The 20,757-nt window shown below is 41.6% G+C and overlaps 1 protein-coding gene across 2 annotated transcripts in view; it reads right to left on the bottom strand.

Annotated features, from left to right (window-relative positions):
• UEVLD (UEV and lactate/malate dehyrogenase domains) overlaps positions 1-20,757 on the bottom strand; it is a 185,250-nt gene that overhangs the window by 153,299 nt on the left and 11,194 nt on the right. For both annotated transcript variants that reach the window (XM_069223760.1, XM_069223761.1), the window contains 2 exons: positions 18,641-18,706; positions 3,151-3,314 (listed from right to left, as the gene is read on the bottom strand). In XM_069223760.1, the coding sequence (XP_069079861.1) occupies positions 3,151-3,314; positions 18,641-18,706 (230 nt within the window). The remainder of the gene's footprint in view (positions 1-3,150; positions 3,315-18,640; positions 18,707-20,757) is intronic.

Here is a 20,757-nt window from a genome sequence, read left to right as displayed (position 1 = left end):
GTGGTTAAGGTAAAATATCTCAAGAAGTTGGTTGAACTCTGTTAAATCCCTAATATGACAGCATGCAGAGTGGCTTATTTTATAACTATATACCAGTCCTTACCACAATTTCAAAGCCAACAACCTTCTGCTGTTAAAATCCTGTAATCTTACTCTCTTGCAACAAAAAAGAATTGGATCTTGAATTCTTGCACCATAGCACATTATTTTCAGAGACCTCTGGGTGAATCTGGATATAAGCCATAGTACTGTAAAGCTTGAAGGGGTATAAATAGAGCTGAATACAAAGGCTTTGCTAGAATAAAGTACATGGGGCCCGAAAAGAGGGGCAATGCATCTTGGTGAATCATATAATAATAGGGCTGACAATAAGTAAATGGAATAATCCAGGGATTTTAACACCAAGACCAGATGGCAGCATACAATTTTGTGTGAACTTCTTTAAACTAGATGGGTATTATCATTACGCTAGTGGTTACTAGCTGATAACCTTACATGCCAAAAACCAGGTGAAAATAGGTGTTTCAATCCCCTAAAGTTCATACCAGTTTTAACCTGTGCTCCAGGGGACTCCGTAACTTTCTTGGTTATAAAGTAACTAGAGCTGCACCAGCTTCACGTTGGTGTCTATCTTTAAGACATAATCATCAACAGTAAACCTGAGTGAGTAGCTAAAGGGCTTAATCACTGTCAGTACCACCCTCAGCAACAGGAGTCTTGCCCAAGCCTGCAAACCTTGCAAGTAATTTGGTTTACTTAGAATATTTGGTAGACAATCAAATCATCCAGCCCAATAAAAAAGGTTTAAGTCGGTGGTTCTTATCCAGTGGTCCGACGATTCCTCATGGTCCGCAAGTCCTACTACAGTGGTCTGCTACTGTGTTACAAAATTTAACAGTAATAACTTATTTGCAAGTAAAGAAGCAAAATTGAAAACTGTTTCTATATTTGATTGTAATTTAAACTAAATATTTTAACATTTCAGCACTTGTTCTGCAATTTTGTGCATTGTTTCGAGGTTCAAATTATAGGAAGTGCTCAGACTGGGAATTCCCAGCTCCACAAATGACTCAGTGGAGTCCACTGATTCCAGTATGATTCAGTGGTGGTCCACAGAAGTCAAAAGGTTAAGAACCACTCGTCTAAGCCATTAAGAACAATCTATCTCTAAAAAGAAAAAAAATCACTGCATGCTTTTCTTGGATTCCTTGGATTTTATTCATGGTATAGAGCTTGAATAGCCACCCTAGCTACTGCCTGCAAAACGTTCAAGCTAAAACAGTGTCCTAGACAGCTCCCTTCTTATGGTACCGGATGACAACAAATGGTTCATTTTTCAGAATGACGCTTCGAAAATGGTCTGAATGGACTTCTGTCTCAGCCTCAAGACAAAATGGAGTGACACAGTCTCAATCTCCATTGAAAGTTGTTTTCTCAAGTGGTCCTATCCTCTGGTAGGAGCAGAGTGCCTCAGTGTGACCTATTCAGTACTGTGCTACTAACTGGAAGAATGGTACAAGAATTGCAAGAATGGCATTTAAATTGGTAGCAAAACATGCCCTTTACATCTGGATAACAAGGTACAAGGAACAAAAACTCCAGTGACACTTCAGTCTTTCTCCTTCATGCTTAACTATGACAAGCTGAGGCCACTGCTGATTTCTTCTATCGGTCTTGAAAATACTCTTTGCCTGGGCAGGGAAAGCTGAGAGGGAAGGCGGGGTTGTGCGGTGTAGGCTGGCACACTTTGAGCAAAACATGAAGCCATATTTACCCTGAGAGGAGTGGCTGCCTATATATCTGCTGCATTGCTACCTATGGTGATGGGCAATGAGAACCTGGATGATCTCCGTCCAGCCTGCTACTCATACCGTGCGCCTCTCACTGCTTGAGAAATCACAGGTTACTGAGTCACAGATTTTACAAGGTAGAAGACTGTGCCCCTCATTACGACCCTGGCGGTCTTAAGACCATCAGGGCCGCGGTAATGGTTGGACTGTCGTCAATGTGGCGGTCCAACAGCCACATTGCGACTGTTGCAGTTGCGTCATGGTCAGACTGCCAGCATCGCCATTTCTCCTCCACTGGAGGGGCTGGCGGTCCTAATGCGCCAGGACAGGGTTGCAAGCAGCGCTGCCCTGGGGATTATGAGTCCCTCCTCCACCAGAGATTACATGGCAGTAGCACTGCCATGTAAAGGCTGGTGGAGACGGGTGTAGGGGGCCCCCTGGGGCCCCTGCACTGACCATGCACTTGGCATGGGCAGCGCAGGGACCCCCATGGCCAGCCCAGTCGTGCTTTTCATTGTCTGATTAGCAGACAGTGAAAAGCGTGACCGGTGCTGGTGCACCCTACGCACCACGACATTGCTGCAGGCTCTATTATGAGCCAGCGTCAATGTTGTGGGCTGTTTCCTACTCGGCCAGAGGGCAGAAAACACCCAGGGGGAACTCTTAATAGGGGCCGCAGGAAAGGAACTGCACTGGTGTTAACCTGACCGCAGGACTTCGACGGACGGTCTTTTCCGTCCGCCGAAGTCGTAATGAGGGGCTGTGTGTCAAACTAATCAGCTACATTACTAGTCAAAGATGTTGAATAGAAAGTGAAAACAAGCGACAGAAAACCCGGCATGCTGCTACTAAGCAACAGAAATGTCAACATGCTACTACTCTGCAAGAAAAGAATGTGTCAACAATGAATTAAGAATGCACTGGCTGTCAACTTCTCCTCCCAAACCGTCTGCAAAAAAAAGAATATGAAAAGAGTTGAGGTATACAGGATACAAAATGAGGAATGTGAGAGATGTATTGTACACCATATGAGCTCAATGTTTATAAAGTCAAGTAAAAATGTATAGTGCTTGAACTGGTTGGCAGGAATATTTTAATACCTAAATATGCAAAAGTGCTTGATACAACAACAACTTACATTTTTAAGAGCTATTAAAGCAAGGAAGGTACATGGCCTTCACAGAGACTGGGGAAAGCTGCACTGTTTTGCTGGTACCTTGAATAAATAAATCCATGTCTTTGCTAATAAATGAGCCAGTGCTCCAGGCCTCATTGTGTCTTTTTAAACGAACATCAAAGAGGAGAAGAAAGGACAGTATTAATTATACTAATGGCTTTTTGAAACAAGACAAAATCTTACATGGCTCCAGTTTTGAAGGTAAGGCAAATAAATCCGGCCTTCAGCATCAATATGCTTCCCAACACGGATTCCCATGTTCACAGTAGGCATGAGGAAACAAAGTGGAGGGGCGAAGGGATGAGAGTCCAAAATCCAAAGACGTACGGGTATGTTATATAAGTGACCTATTGGAAAAAATTTGATTATCATCACGATCAAGAACAACATTTCAAACACATACTGATGATGCCCAGAACCAAAAATATAAAGTAAACTAATAGATTAAATGCAACATTCTGGAACCACTCCGTTTACAGGAAAGGATATACTATCTTATTCCATTATTCTAGAAATGGAATAAGTTTATATTCAGGATGCCAGTTTATATAAAAAAAAAAACTAATGAACGTTAGCAACACGTAAAGTTTTTATATGTGGAACATTAACATTTTTTAGACTTTTGGGGTCACGTTACAGAAGGTGATATGAGTATGTTGTCTTCTGTCAGCCTCTCTGAAACAAAACGTAAAAGAAAGATAGAGTATGAGGATTTCCAATGAGTGAGTGTGTAAGTTCCAAAGTGATTGGAAATTAAATTGCCAAGTGAGACACAAAACTTAATCATTGTAAAATTTCCAACATAATAGGATTTACCACAATTCATGATTTTACAGAAGAGCCATAAGGCCAAACGCATAAATAAAACTGAAGTATTGATTAACGTAAACATTCGCCACAAATTATTTTGCCTGGAATAAAGCAGATCATCTGTACAAAATAGGTATTCAAAAAGCAGTGACAATGCCAAGATGGCTTGCATGGATTGACAGCATAAAGCCTTTAAAAATGTTTGTTTGTTTAATATGTTTGTAACTCTGCTTTAAAAAACCATTATGAAATGGCCACACTTCTGTGCACTAGCTTGCACACACAGGCAGAGGTTTGGGAATAAAGTTTTACGGAAACACTCAAAGATGGCCACCCATGCATGCATTGGTGCATGCTTGCCACACACAAAGGTAGCCATTTTTGAAGGGATAGAAAACCCATTCAAAGGAGGCCATCGATTCACATCCTCACACATGCACAAGTGCAGAAGGCCATATTTAAATGCAATAAAACCCCTTCAAAGAAATTCAGACTTCTAGCAGTGCGCTCATGGGATGGGGTACAAGGCAAACATAGGCAAGGGCCCTATATCAGTGTCCGGGGGTTGCCAATTGTTGACACAATTAAAAAAAAAAAAAACAACAAAAAAAGTATTATTTAGAAAAAAGTACATAATTACCTAGTGATACCTGCCATAAAGGGGGCTACTTTCAGTGTTGGTGGGAGCACTATGCTCTGGTGGAAAATTATCACCGACAGAGAAAGGAAACAAGGGCTGAAGAGTGCTGGCCCATTGCCTCTTGCAGTATGATGGGATGGGTGAAAGTAAAAGCACACCAATGGATAAAGAGAGCTAGCTAAAAAGCATTCTAAGTATGTATAATGTATACATCTTCTTGTAAAATCAAAAGGTCTTGGCTAATGCCGGCTCAAAAAATTGACATAAATTCAAATCACGAAAGAAGAACTATTTTCAAATAGAGCAGGTATAAACAAACACATTAAAAGTGACTATTGCAAGGGAAAAGCATCACACAACAGGCAAGAAACAGAATGTTCTTGAAAAGCGAATTGGAAGCCCTGACCCACAAGGTTGTAAAGAATCTCACTGCAATGATGATGGAGAAATTGGGCTTATTGACGTATGACTGTAGGAAGCAGCAACACAGTACACTAAACTGTAGGGAGACATGCTTTGGATGACTACTGTGGGGAGAGATTTCTATAAAAGTCGGTTTAAGGAGCCCTTATGGAAGGCCCTATTAAACATGGGCAGGTGACCTCTTTCATCTCATTGGTTCATATCCGCATTGAGGATTCAGGAAACCTGAGGACGAATGGGAAGTTCGAGAGAAATGAATGGAAAAGAAAAGATTAGAAATACTTTTATAAACACCTGAAAGAAACTGAAAAGAAACTGCTAACTGTTCACTTTGGGATTTTACAGTAATGGACCAAAGTAACATTGAATGAAACAAGCCCTTGTCTCGCTACTTCCCCGCAGGTGATGTATTTCCTCACTTCCATAATGGGGAGAACTTCCTAACACTGTCATGTCTCCTCCACTTTTGTCACCCCCTTTTTGTCCGTCCTCCCTGCAAATCTCACTCAAATTTGATTTTGAGCCCTCAGCAGTGACTTTATATTCATTTTTAGAAACTAAGAGGAATTTTGACCAGCTTCATTATGACAGGAACATTTCCTGCCAGAATAAATGTTTGTCCTAAATAGGTCTAAAAAAAAATTCTTCAAAACTTTTGCAGTCAAATAGTTTTAAAGAGAATAATTGTTTGTTGAATCAAATCGGCTTACAGATCAAAGACTGAACGGAACAGCTGCAGTCTACTGACATGTTAAGTAAGCCCAGAAAAGAGAAAAGTTAATATAAGTGGCTGTGAACATATTACTTTTACCCAAAGGAACAAATGTCTGCAATATGTTGCAAGGGGTGAAATAAGTCAAAATGAATAGATAGGCAGCACCCCTAAAGAAGAGACTAACTGCACTCTACACAAACCTCATCTAGAGAACAATCTGTCAATGAGTTATGAAGGACTCTTCTAATCTTAGAACACATTGATAAGAATTCTGAAGAAAACTACATCAGGACCCCGCATATATGGGCTTCCAGGACACGCAGAATAAACATTAACCACTAGTGCAACCAATCAGCTTTTAAACACATGTGCTCAGGGTTCTCTCATTGCTCCAGTATTAGGAGCCAATCCCTTCATCCATAATACATTAAAGCATACTTTTTTTTCTGTAAAAGTGCTAAGCTCTGAGATGGGATATTACAGAATTCAGTTTTAGGAACTAGCATTCAGAAGGTTCTGCAGAGTCTTCGTTTTTTCTTTTGATATTATTTATTACACCAGAGTCTTATAAAGTTGGGCACAACACCTTTCGATTACTTCAGAGGGGTCTTCAGTGACAGTTCTGCACTACACAAACAATTTTGGTAGGCCTGAAATAAAGTTATCAGGGACACTGTGAAACCAGAGCAAACAACGTAGAAGGGAGATGCACCAAGAGCCAGAGGTCTCGGCTTAGGAGACATCAATACATTCAAGCATAATAGCAGTTGATATAAAAATACCACAAGAAGGTGTGGCTGAATTCCTACAAGTATGCTGTTCTTAGATGTCACAGAACAAACCTGTGTTTACTATTCAACTGCAGTTCGAGTAGTTTGTGATAGAGAAAAGTGAATTATTCCAGAGAGCAGCTCAAAACTAAGCTCTGCAACCAAAAACACAAAGCACTGCATCACTCCTGTGATAAATCAAGAAAACCATTCCCTCAATATGACAGGAATTCTGTACACCAAATAATCTCAGGGACGCTAGGCTTACTCTTGAGAACACGGCCATACATTAGCAACATATGTTCCAGTTTGATTATATTTTTGCCAGACAGAATACACAGCTGGAGGGTGAGGGTCCTCCATTCTGTCAAGCATCCGGCCAAAGACAGAAACATAAACATATTATTAATAACTTTCACATATATATATATATATATATATATATATATATATATATATATATATATACACACACACACACATATAGTACTTCATGCCACACTTCTGCATTTTCTAAGCACAGTAAACAACAGATGTTACTTGTACCCAGTTTATGTTACTTAGGGGAAATATCAAACACCACAAGTACTTAGATGGTTTAGTGTCAAGGAACCAGTGTTACTTCTTCATGAGGGTTATGATTACTGCATCAATCTCACACCTAGTGCATAGGTGCTCATTTAATGGCAGTACATTGAAGGAAACGCAAAGAGGGGGATTAATTCAACCTTTTATATAAAAACAAAAACTTTAATTTTCTCCAGATCAAAAATGGATAATGGACCCCACCAATGTACTCATTACAGGGAGCTCAGAAATATCACAATTAATCAATGTCTGTAAAGATGAGGAAAACGGACCTAGGATATGTACTGTAATGGACATACAAGAGGCATACAATCTGGTCAGAAAGGATCCACTTATAATAAAATAAAAAGTGATTCATATACATTCAGGACATTTAGAGTATTTGATGATACCATATAGGTTGTGTAATTTCACTTTTGATTTTCAGCATTTCCCTAATGAAGTCCTCAGGATCATATTCTGTGATAAACATGTTTTACAATGCATGCAAGTGCTCAAAATGTGAACTTACTAAGGACAGGTGGCTTCTAATGTACAAGGTGACACCTGGAGGGTAGAAACAAAACCAGAAAAAAAGACAGCCACTCAGGCATGGCTGGCCCCTACAAAGCCGAATGAACTGCAAGGGTTTCAAACGGCTATCGGAATTTCACTCAAAAATACTCCGTGTCAGTAGTTCCCCTCACTGCAATTATTAAAAAGGTAGGGCATACTTCTTGGATACAGTGGCATAAAAGAAACCCTCACAACTTGAAAATCTGTTTGATTATGCTCCATCTCTCCAATAGCTAAACCATGAAGCAACTTTTGCTTAGAAGCTGATGCTTTCAATATTCTAGTGGGAACAATTGTGTTACAGTTTAGTACACAGCATACAGAGATGCAACTTGCACTTTATAATTATGGTCTTCGACAAACCATCACTAAAGATTGACAGAGCTGTAAATCATACAATAGGTGGTAGATAATGCTTACATGAACATGCCCAGCTTTCCGGTCATGAAAGGTCACCGGACAGCCCTGGCATTAGCCTATTGGTTCATTCATTACATGTGAAGTTTAGCCACCCTGTGGCCTCGGAATAAGGAATCCAATTCTTCTCCACTGCGAGTAAGGAAATTCATCATCTTTTGGTGATGAAATTTCAGCAGTCATCCAGCTATCACCCAAAAAGTATGAAAACGCAGAATGCGCAGATGAAAGAAAGGGAAAATTTCACCACAAATCAAGAAGACACTTGGCATAAACTACCTCTGATACAACAACACCTTTCACACTAGCTGAAGTGGAATTGTGTTCTGCTGTGTACCATCACAGTTCATTACCAGTGATTCTCAATTGATCTGTCGTTATCAAAGTCCATGATTTTCTCACATGGTTTAAAAAAGAACAGGATTTGATAATATAGGAGCTCTCTACGTGCAAAGAAATATGCAACAGAATTACAGATGAACCCCATTCCTTTATATTTATATTTAATGAGGTACAGTTGTATACATGCAACTTGCCAACATAATTCACAGGGTTTTATATCATACCAAAGACAATCAATTCTTTGGTAGCAATATTTGTTCCTTCTTCACGCATGTAGATTCATACCGTAACTTTGTTCTGCCATTAATGACAGTGAAAAAAGCAACCAGAAACTTGTCTGTGTAGCACAACTCTTCCAGCAGCGGTCATCTTAACAACATCTAGGACTATTAAAGTGGTACATAGATCAAGAGAGTGACTCCGTACATGATACATCTATATGTGCTTGACAGACAGAAAGGTGAGTCCTGAGGAGAGGTGATTGTTAGAAATTGGGTTTCTGGTTGGCAGAGGTATGCCCCCTGTCCAAGCATGAACCACAATCCTAACCAGGGTAAGTCACTAACACACTCTAAATTAACCTGTGCTCACCCTCTGCTAGCTTAGCACAAAGCAATCAGATTTACTTAAGAGGCAAAGTGTTACTTATTTGTGCAACACTTCAAACAGTAAAACGGTGAAATCACCACACAAAAAGATACTAAACCTAGTTAGCAAAATAGAGCTTAATTTAATTAGCAAAACAAGACCACAGAGACAAAAATCCAATAAGTAGAAGTCGAGATATGAATGTTTATGGAATAAACTTAGTGCTTAGAGGCATAAAGTGCCAACTGGAGCTATCTGGTTGTGCTAGACTGGGTCAAATTTGAAAAGTCAGGCCGACTGTGGTGGAGCGCAGGTCAGATACAGGGACCATCCTTGGCCTGCTGAAAACAGTATCTCGGTTTGGACTTGCGCTGATATCAAGAACCAGATGCGGGGAGCAGAGGAGGTAATGTGTTGGCTTGGATCCCACGGATATAGATGATGTGTTGGCTATGAGCTACACAAAGTCGGAGATGTGTTAGGAATGGAGGCAATGAGGTTCTCTCGATTCCTTGCAGCAGCGGCCATGCGCCGGAATCAACGGTGATGTGGTGCACTCAATCCTTGCAGCAGTGGTGATTCGTCAGCATTGATGGAGATGCACTGGTTTTGATCAGTGCAACGGCATTGATGAGCAGGTTCTGGAACTTGCAGTACTCCATATCCACTTTCAAGGGCCCAAGACTGGATTGTCGCCACTTGGCAGGGCAAGACTTGCAGCAAGCAAAGTCCAGGTGCAGTTGCAGGGTGAAGAGAAGTCTTTGATGTCCCTGAGACTTCAGAAAAACAGGAGGCAAGCCAGCAAGCCCTTGCCGTCATTCTGGTTCTGGCTTGGAGAGTGTAGGAAGTTGGCGCTTTATATGATATAGCTACATGAGATATATTGTGCAAAAACCAGGGGTTCCCTTACTAGTAGACAGGACTTGCTCTAGCAATCCCAATGTGCTTTTTTTATGAGGTAGTGTGGTCAAGCAGCCTTAGGCTTTTCAGAGAGGAATGGGAGACATCTGCAAATACACACACACACACAGTCAATAAATGAGACACACCAATTTACAAAAAATAACAAGTATCTTTATACATATTTTGGCACCCGAATTAATTTGATCAGGTAAGCACGCTTTGCAAGAAAAATCTTTGCAGTTCTGAAGCTGCAATGTTAACCTATGGAGGAAAACCAAAGATGGCAAACAGGTACAGTACAGCGACTTACGGCACCAACCTCCTGGACTTACTGTGAGTACTGGAAAAGGGTCAGGACCACCAACAGATTACACCTGACAGCACTGTGGTGTCCGGGTGCAGAGGTGTAGTACAGTGTCAGGTGCCCAATGTTAGTCAATGGGGATCTCTACAGTTGCAAAGAGGCTGCAGGTTTGGACAGGGAGTCCTGTTGAGGAAAACCAACAGGTGGGTTCAACTCTTGAGAAGCTCGGGGATGTGGGGACACTTGAGTCTTCTTCTCCAACAGCCAGGGGTGACGGGGGCAGAGGTGGTTTGAGGTATCAGATTTTCTCCACCTCAGCACTCGCAGTTGATGGGGTCTGCATGCAGAGACTGTAGGCGGTGTCGGTTAGTCCACAGTTGGCAAGTCCAAAGTGGGCTTCGTCTCTGGAGGGCTGGGGAACCACACTGGCACAGTTGGTGCACTTCAATGCGGGCTGTACGGCACAGGTGCAGTGATGCTTTTAGGTGTTGTGTTTTAGGCGTTCTAGAGTCCTCGCAGCTTGCCTTGTGGTACCTGCAAGAATCAGAGAAGCAGGTCTGCTGCTCCACAGGAGTTCCTGGGCCTTTGCTGAAGACAGGCAGTCCTCCCAGGCTTTAGAGGCACAACAGCTCCAGGACAAGGTGACTTTGGTGCATTTTGGCAGGAGTAGCAGACAGGCCGAAAGGGCTGGCTCCAGGTCAGGTGCTTCTTTCTTTGCTTTCACGTCTCCTTCATCTTAGGTCAGTAGGAATCTGCTTTCCTGGTGCCATGGTCTCCCCTAAATACTGTACTGGGCACTTTGGGAAGTGTAGGGTAGTAACCAAAACAACAGAAGGAGATCTGGTCTTATTTGAATCTGTTTTTAGTTTTGAATCTAAATGACTTTCTATTCTTGGATAGATAGCATAAAAACACTACAGAAACCACTAAGATAAGATGCTTCTTCCAAAGATCTCATAGCTCTTTCTTTAGGCTGCCTGAACTTGACCCACTTATCCCTTGCAGTTTGACTGCCTTGCCTCCCCTCACAACAGAGATCTCTTAAATTGTGCCCTGGCCTAAATCATTCTTAATTAATATTTCATGAATGAAGGGTGGACACAATTGTGGCAGGGGAGAATGTCCTTCTGTGTCCTTCTGCCTAAGAGATCACATAAAGACCTCCTCAAGGCACACCAAGACTGTACACATATATTATTTGCGTGAATCAATAAAAACATATTTCTGGCATTTCCATTTTGGAAAGGCTGAAAGGTTTTTGAAATTGTCAACAAAACCATGCATCTGAAAGTCCCTTAAATGTTCCCCATTTACAAATCCAACCACCACTGTGGAATTGTATAAAATATCTACTTGTCCAATAGACTCAATGGTTCACAAATCTGCTTGTCTTGGTAAAAATAATTCTAATCCCATTTGATGCCATGTAGCTAGATAACAAATGATAGTACTGTTCTCATTGTAGCTTTAGTGATGATTATTCCAAGGTGCATTTTTGTCAGGCTCTGTTTTCTAATAAAATTTTGATTATGCAACCTTTAGCATTATTTATTTAAGATCTTTGAACATTCACAAGCTCTAATTAGTGATGAATGGGCTAGGTTTAGGCCTCAATCCTTCCCAAGGTAGAGATCTAATTTGCCAGTACATTAATTATGCTGATTATAGAAGAACTTAGAATATATATTTATTTTAATTATACTTTTGCTCGGTTTCTTTAGTTTCTGAGGAAGTGCCTTGTGAATTGCTTTGCAAATGTACTTATAAGCATTCACTCGATTTCACAAAATATAAGTATCATTTCAAATTACATTTGTGATCCAGTGCCTTAGTGGCCAGCCAATGGTCAACATGACTCCTCACAGAGTAACCTTTTCCACTTGACCACAGTGGGCAATTCTTGGGCAAATCACTTCATCTCACTGTGTTTCAATTTCCTTTTTAGCAGTAATAGTGCTATTTGATTGGTTTACATTTCACAACTAGATGCAACCTGCAACACCTTGTCTGTCAAAATGTTACGGGCTTAATTCTGAAAGTTATTTGTGCCTGTAAGACTGGCTTATACTTGGAAACGTTGGAGAAGATTTTCATGCAAGCAGACCTACTCCTGAGGCCCAAAACAGGTCAGAAATGTACTCCTGAGGAAAGCCAGAATAAAAGCTTTCGCAAAGTGGAAACTGATCTTACCTTCTAAAATAACTATGGACCGGGACAAAAAAATTATCTATTTGCTCGAAGAAGAAATTATTACCCTAAGCTCTGGAGAAAAAGAAAAAAAATAACAAGTGGATTTGGACTTGTGCTACAGATGTTTGCACAAGCAACTAAGAACATTTATATAGATATATGCCCATGCAAAATGGAATTCACATACGTTTGCTACTTCTATAAACTCTTGTGAATTTCTGAAAGTTGTAAACCTGCATCCACCAAAGGTCTGAGACCTATGGTTGCACTTTTGTACCTTTAAGAATTAGACCCCAATATATATTTTACATGTTGCCAATAATGGTTTTACACAAATTCTATGTCAGGACCGGAGGCGAGGATTATGCCTTGCTTTCTCCACTTTATTAAATGAGCAGCCAAGTAATTAACACAAACTACAAGTCCCATGAACAGTTGGGAAAATGAGTACAGTGATAACCAATGAACAGTAAGAGTTTTATCCAATTAACAGAAGGTAGTCCTATAACGTAGTCCCTTGTTTGTGTTGAGTCTTCCTCTTTCTTGGCTGCTCGCAGCCGAGATAAGTCGTTTTTTTCAGCTCTCTGCATTTTTCTCTCAGTTATCTATTTGTTTATGCTTATTTATTGTATTCTTACTGAGTGTGTATTTATTTAACTACTCCGGGTTCGCGGGAGCGTTTTTCGCCCCTTCGCGACCGTTTTTTAATGTGGTGCACATTCCTTCCCGACAACCGTCAGAGGGCGCTTGTCGGGAAGGCAACCAAGGTAACCTTGGTAACGAACGAGGAGACGCGCTGAGCGCAGCGCACATATTTTCTCCTCAGAGCGCAAGAGAGTGTTTCTCCTCGACGCACGCTCGTTCGTCTGAACTAAATTCCAAACAGAATTTCTCTGCCTGGAGAGTGACGCCCTGCTGGGTCCGTAATTACTTTAAAAAAAAAAAAAAAAAAAAAAAGGAGAAAGGCTTTGACGCCCCTTACAGGGGTCAGTATTGGCACTATATATTTTTTTTTTTTCCTTCATACTTAACCCTTTGGGTTATTATTATTAGACTGCTTTTTTTGGGACTTTCTCCCAGGCAAGCAACGAAGGTTGCTATCAACCCCTTTGATTATTTTGGTGCACTGGGGTGTAATTGTCCCTGGCTTTAGCCTCTCGCTCTTGAGTGCTCAGACACTCCTTTTTTCTATCAACTGACGCCCAGTTGTGTACAGATATAAGTATATATATATACTAAAAAAAAAATTAAAAAGAAGAAGAAAGAAGGAACTTCTGAAACTATTTTATTGTTTAATATTTTGCTTTATTGTTCCCATATTTTTTTCTAAAAATGGATATGGATCCTAATGAGGAGGAGGAATTCTTTGATGCGGTGGACGCGTCCATTTATAGGGCCGTCTCTGAAGCAATTGGTCCTCTTGAGGACAGACTGTCGCAACAGATAGCGCGCGAATGCGCAAAACTTTCATCCCCTCCTGTTATTCCTTCCGCTCCTCCTGCATCCAATGATACCTTTGCAGACGCCCCTCCAACTAAGCGTCCTCGTGAATCGGGTTTTGATGTGGACCTTTTTGATAGAGTTAGGAATTCTCTGAGTACTCCTTCGGATTCTTCTTTTCCTCTAATCTCTTCAAGGCCTCTGTCACCAACTCTCCTTCACAGTGATTCGTCGGGGGATCAAGAAGCGGATGCCAGTCCATCCAGATCTTGGCTTCCTTCGGGATCGCAATCTGCTCCTCAAATCTCAGACATGTTGGATCCTGACGATATTATCCATCCTAGATCATCTGAATGGGCGCCATCTGACAAGGTAGCGCTTTATGTTGCATCACGTATAAGGAAACCGCTGGAGAAGAATTCTCGTAATTGCCTTCGAGCAGAGTGTCCGCGACCATCTTTGGCAGACAAGGTAGCCATCACTCCAGATTTAGACCCCAAGATGTCTACCTTTCTGCAGAAATTTATAAAAGATCCTAAGAAAGGAATTGATAGGTCCTGGAGAGCATGTCAAGATAAACTACTGGATGTCTTGGGAACCTTGACAAAAATTTTGGACATGGCAGAAGATGCTAAGTCTTCTGACGCTATAATTTCTCCTGAGGTTCTCTCAGGTTGGGCACAACGAGCTATAATTTTTTGGGGAAATGCTAACTGTGCCCTTTCCACCGAACGCAGACGTTTTCTATTAATTAAAGTGGACCCCAAACTGGGGGATCTGGCTGATTCTGAAGCAGGTCCGATAGCGCAAGGAGGTCTGTTTGGTGAGCCTTTCATAAAAGAGTTAGGGAAGTTTGTTAATACTTTCACGTCCTTGGACAAGGCGCACGCTTCAATAAAAAAGGTTTTTCCCACTCGGATTTTCCATGGGGCCGGTCGAGGAAGGGGCCGCTCGTCCGGCCGCCCACATTCAACCAACTCCTTCAGGGGGCAAGGCTCCAGGCAAACTCTGTTCCAAGATCATAACCGATTTGCCAACTTCTATCCGACAAGGACCAGACGTTTCAGACATCGTGGTGGCAGAGGATCTTCAGCAACAACCTCTTACGGTAAGTGTTCTCCCTTCTTCCCTTCTAAAAGTAGGGGGTCGTTTGGCGAGTTTTATCCACGAATGGAATCAAATTACACAAGATGCATGGGTCCTACAAACAGTTCAAGGTTTCCATATAGAGTTTGTGGGAACTCCCACACAAGTTTCACTTCCAAAACCCCTAGTGTTCTCTTCGCAAGACTCCCTTTTAGTAGACACCGAAATTTCGGATTTATTACAAAAACAAGCCATTTGCCCAACAACCCCCAACCCGAGTGGTTTCATAAGCAACATCTTTTTAGTGGACAAAACGGATGGCGGTCGTCGACCAGTCATCAATCTAAAAGAGTTCAACGAGTGGCTTGTGTATCGCCACTTCAAAATGGAAGGAATCCACCTTCTTCGAGATGTTTTGCGCCCCTTAGATTGGATGGCTCGCCTCGACTTAAAAGACGCCTACCTCACTATTCCTGTCTATCCACCCCACAGACGTTTTCTTCAGTTTTTCTGGGGCGATCAAACTTTCGAATTCACTACCCTTCCATTCGGTCTTTCCTCAGCCCCGTGGTGCTTCACCAAGGTTCTCAAACCAGTTGTGGAACACCTCAGGGCTCAGGGAATTCGATTAATTGTTTACCTCGACGATATTTGACTTCTGGCCCAGTGTCCCAAACAGCTTTCAACGCATCTACAGATAACCGTCAATTTGTTCCAAAACCTAGGGTTCATCATAAACGAGGCCAAGTCACTTTTAATTCCTTCTCAAAATCTGTTTTTTCTAGGTTTCACTATCGATTCCGTGTCTGCGACTCTAAGCCTTCCCTCCCGCAAGATGACGAAAATACGTCACGAACTTCGTCGTACCTTGGTCAAACACAAGGTCTCTCTACGTCAGATTGCCCGCCTCATAGGACTTCTCTCCTCCTCTATTCAGGCAATTTTCCCGGGCCCTCTGCATTACCGAGCCCTTCAACGGCTCAAGGCAGCCCACCTGCGCAAACGTCTATCGTATTCTCAAAAAGTGATTCTTTCACAAGAAGCGGTAGAAGAAATTCGTTGGTGGCTTTCACATATGGAAGCCTGGAACGGCAGAGCTATTTTCGGCTCGGCTCCAGATTTGGTTATAGAGTCGGACGCTAGCAGAGTAGGCTGGGGTGCTCGATGTGGCAATTTTTCTACCGGAGGGACGTGGGCACTTATATCTTATATGTAAGAACAGAACTTACATATAAACTGTCTCGAGTTACTAGCTGGCTCATTTGCAGTCAAATGCTGGACCAAGGATTCTATCAAGTCCAACGTCCTCTTGGAGATGGACAATATTTCGGCGGTCCGATATATCAATCATCTGGGTGGCTCTCGTTCCGAAACACTTTCCAATCTGGCGTCCAGTTTTTGGCAATATTGCCTAGATCATCAGGTTTCTGTGACAGCACAGTATCTCCCAGGAAGCCAAAATCAGACTGCGGACTTTAATTCGCGACACCTCAAGGACTCCAGTCTGTGGAAACTTCATCCGGACGTTTTTTCCTCTCTGTCCCAACTTTGGGGACCGTTCTCAATCGATCTCTTTGCTTCCAGGTTAGATCACCAAACTCCCAGATTTTTCAGCTGGAGGCCAGATCCTTTGGCAACAGCTACGGATGCATTTCTACAGGATTGGAGTCAGGAGAAAGCTTATGCTTTCCCTCCCTTTGCGATGATTACTCGAACATCCGCTCAGGTGCATCGTCAATCGGCATCCATTGCGATCATAACTCCAATCTGGAGGTCTCAAGTGTGGTTTCCGGTTCTTTTGGAACTTTCTTGGGATTTTCCAATCCGACTCCCCCTGTTTCCCTCGCTTCTTCTCAGTCCGAATGGTACCCCTCATCAGATGGTCCTCGAAGGTTCTCTAGCCTTGATGGCGTGGCGGATTTCCGGGGATGCTGGTCGGTGTCGGGACTTTCGCAGCAGGCTGAGGAATTATTATCCAAGGCATGGGCCCCCAGCACTTGTAAACGCTACAGATCTGCGTGGGGAAGATGGTCCCGTTGGTGTTTGCGAAGGGGTTTTAATCCCGTGGAGACAGACATAGTTCATATCCTGAACTTCCTCGCTGACCTCGCTTCCAAAGGTTTAGCTTATCGTTCTATTAATACTTATCGTTCCGCAATTTCAGCTGGACACGTAGTAGTTGATGGTTTCCCTGTTGGCGAACACAAACTGGTGTGTTGTCTTCTTCGGGGTATAAGACTTTCTTTGCCTCCGAAACCCCGGTATTCTTTCCTTTGGGATGTTAACCAAGTTCTGAACCTTTTCTTATCTTGGCAACATAATCACTACCTTTCCAGGAAGGAGCTGTCGGCTAAGTTAGCCATGTTACTTTGTCTCGTTTCTTGTAGAAGGGTCTCTGATGTTCGGGCTCTCGACATTTCCCATAGATCCTTTTCTCCTTCAGGAGTCTCGTTTACAGTAGGTAGACGTACAAAAACTAATACCAGGGTTATATCTTATCCGGCTTTTCCTGACGCTCCAAAACTATGTGTGGTTCAATGCCTTAAAGCATACGAGGACATGTCTTCCGAACTCCGTCCTCCGGGTGAAGATCAGCTCCTTATCTCTTTACGTAAACCTCATAGAGCGGTTTCTTCTCCTACTATTGCTCGCTGGGTTCGATGGGTCATGCATGAGCGGGCATTGATCTTTCCCTTTTTGGTGCACATTCTGCTCGTGGGGCTATGGCCTCTAAGGCATTCCACTTAGGTGCTCGTCTGGAAGACATCATTAATGCAGCAGACTGGTCCTCAGATTCTACCTTCAAAAGGTTTTACTTCAAACCAGTTCTGAACATAGCACAGTTGGTTGTCATCGAGCTTTAAACTAGCATAATCCTCGCCTCCGGTCCTGACATAGAATCAAAAATTTCCTAGCTATCGTAACGGAAAGTTTCAATTCTATTAAGGACTCGGAGGCGAGGATTATCCCACCCTGATCACCTTTATAATACTACAAAGTTTAAGTGAACCCACCCCGTATTTAGTAAGTAAATTCTATCTTATATATTTCATATTTTTTCTCATTCTTATACTGCATTTAAAAATAATAATAAAAATGTATTGATTTAACTTAACCAACAACCTAATTAGTTTTTCTGAATGAGAGGTTTTCCTTAATCTGTTTTATTTTTCATAGGATCTGATACCACAAAACAAGAGGCTTCATAATCGTTCTTGACTGGCTCGCGCTTCGAAAGAGGAAGACTGAACACAAACAAGGGACTACGTTATGGACTACCTTCTGTTAATTGGATACAATTCTTACTGTTCATTGGTTATCACTGTACTCATTTTCCCAACTGGTCATGGGACTTGTAGTTTGTGTTAATTACTTGGCTGCTCATTTAATAAAGTGGAGAAAGCAAGGCATAATCCTCGCCTCCGAGTCCTTAATAGAATTGAAACTTTCCGTTACGATAGCTAGGAAATTTTTCATTCTCCATTTAAAACAGTCATCAAACTTGCTTTTTTTCTCCTGCAAATGACAACATATAAAAGGAGGCATTGTAAATAAATGGAGATTAACTGTGCAAAAATGTATGCATGTTTTCAGACTGGAAAGAGTGTCAAAAATGAAAGCTGAGTTTATAGTTCAGAACATTTCCTTTAAAATACTCTAGAAGAAAGGTTTTACTTTGATGAACCATACAACAGTCCTCTTTCCCTCAAACATAACATAGTACTGTAAACTGGCAAACAAGGAGCGTGGGCTGCAGCGTTTTGGGTTCTTTGTCCAGTGGACAAAATAAACATGAAAACCTACTATAATTAGCCATAAACAATAGGTCCTGGGTGATGGGCTATGAAAATTCAACTTCCCTGAAATAGCATGGTTCTGGCAATGGTCCCTGAAGTACTTACCCTGATACTTTGTTGGAACGGTACCCTTACAGTTCAGAAGGTGTTTGAATGAACCATCTTTAAAGGCTGAAATTGAAATTAAAGTGTAAGTGTTAGGTTCAGGCTACATATACATTTTCTTACTGATTAAGAAGTTCCAGTAGAAAACAGTCTTTCAGGGGCCTTCAATACAAATAGGCACTAACAAAACAATTGACATTTTCAAATAGAAAATATTGCTTTTAACCAAAAACTGTGATACAGTAAAACAATCTTTCAGTTAATTGCTTGTCATTTATCCACATGTACATCAGACAGATTTGTAAACAGGACAAGCAGGAAAAAGAGGAGGCCATTTCACCAGCTCTTCAGAAAGAAACAATGAAGCAGACCAGATTGATTTCCATGAATTCCAATAAAAGTGATGACAGGCATCTCTAAGTTAGAGGCTAGCAGATATAGAAGGAGAGTGTGAGTGACACATCAGAAATATGGGGTCAATTAAAAAATCTTCTTCCAGGTGAAAGTCAAAGACTTGTATATTATTCAGCATATATAAGGGCACACTTTTATTCGTAACATGTGCTAACCTTGTGCCTCATCATAGTATTATGACACATACATAGTATTGTGGCACACACTGGTTTGTGAAAGGTCTAACATTCTTCAGCAAAACAAGGGAGGAGTGCAGCCAACAGGCTAAAGATCAGACCTTCGCTGGACCCAACTGACTTTAAACGCCTCCAGTAGAATGTAACTTGACTACTCAGGAGGAAGCACCTGTAAACCATCAGAGAACCCCATTGTGATCAGATCCAAGCTGCACAGGAGAACTATCTTCAGGTCATTTCAATGAAATGGGTGACAGTGGGCCCAACAGGGCTTTACTTGGAGAAGACATGTACAATATTCCGTTGGAAGAGAGCAACCCCAATTATGGGTCCCCGAGGGACTACCTCTGAGATGTGGTACTGTATCACTTAAGTTCTTCAGCTGTGCCTATGAGGTAAGGTGAGTGGTTTTCCTCTGTATACATATCCAGATTGCCAAACCAGCTCCTATTACCCACTGTCTGTAATGCCCACTCAAGTCAGCAGTCACTCACACATGACCCATAAGCATTGGCCAGTATGGACATCATTGAGGTTTTGTATATAACTCTCTACTTTGTACAGTTAGTTCGCCCAAGACTGTTAATAATTCACCCATGACTGCCAAAAACTATTTTCCCTTCTCTTCTGTGCATCCCTAGACCACCTGAAACACCACTTAAGCTAAGTGGGTTTGGACTCACATCTTGTATTCTGTATACTATTGGATCTTGGAAACTGCCTTTTTGTGGTTCCAAGAGTCACATTCTCCTTATTTAAGAAGAAAAGCATTACAAAAATGAACATCGTTAACACTGCCAACTTCTATTACCTACGTACCATCAAACACTGTTACCATCCTTATCTGCTAGCTTTGCTCACCGCTTGTCTCAAGCCTATTGAGTCTGCTCCTGCATGCCACCCATACCATCCACAGTGTCTTTCTATTCATTGTAACCTCATTTTCTGTACAATGCTATTTGTATTCCAGTGGCAAAGGTCACACCCTGATCTTGTTCCAAAATGCTTAACTTACTTTTTAAACATTTCTTTGCCATCTTTAATGACATATACAAACAACAGTAATATTAGTAAATTTGCTATAGAATACATATTCCCTACCTTTCCATTTAGGGCTAACTAACCCTCTAAAGATAAAGCAGTATTAAAAAGATTGTGACTCAAAGGAATATAACAACTGATCCCACTTTCAATTAGACAGTAACCCACCATCAACTCAATGCCCATGTAAATCTGTCAAACCTAACTAAATCAGACATTGTTAATGGAATGTTACTTATATGTCCGAATATTTTAAAAATTAAACATTTCCAGTGACATATGCATGGAAGGGAAAAAGAGACTGTTGGGGAGGAAATAGGGAGAGAAAGAACAGTTTACAAACTCTAAGCAAAGACAAATATTTATCTGCAGCAACCTATAGAAAACGATTACAAACTGTGGGCTATATCTTAATCTTCCCCCCAGTGGCCATGCACAGCTATGAGCCTCTTCTCATTCTATTATTCTTGATAGTAGTAGTTCAGT

Source organism: Pleurodeles waltl, chromosome 3_1 (assembly GCF_031143425.1).
Source record: "Pleurodeles waltl isolate 20211129_DDA chromosome 3_1, aPleWal1.hap1.20221129, whole genome shotgun sequence".
NCBI classification, from domain to species: Eukaryota; Metazoa; Chordata; class Amphibia; order Caudata; family Salamandridae; genus Pleurodeles; species Pleurodeles waltl.
Note: the sequence above shows the minus strand (reverse complement) of the source record. Positions and strands in the feature narration are given on the sequence as shown.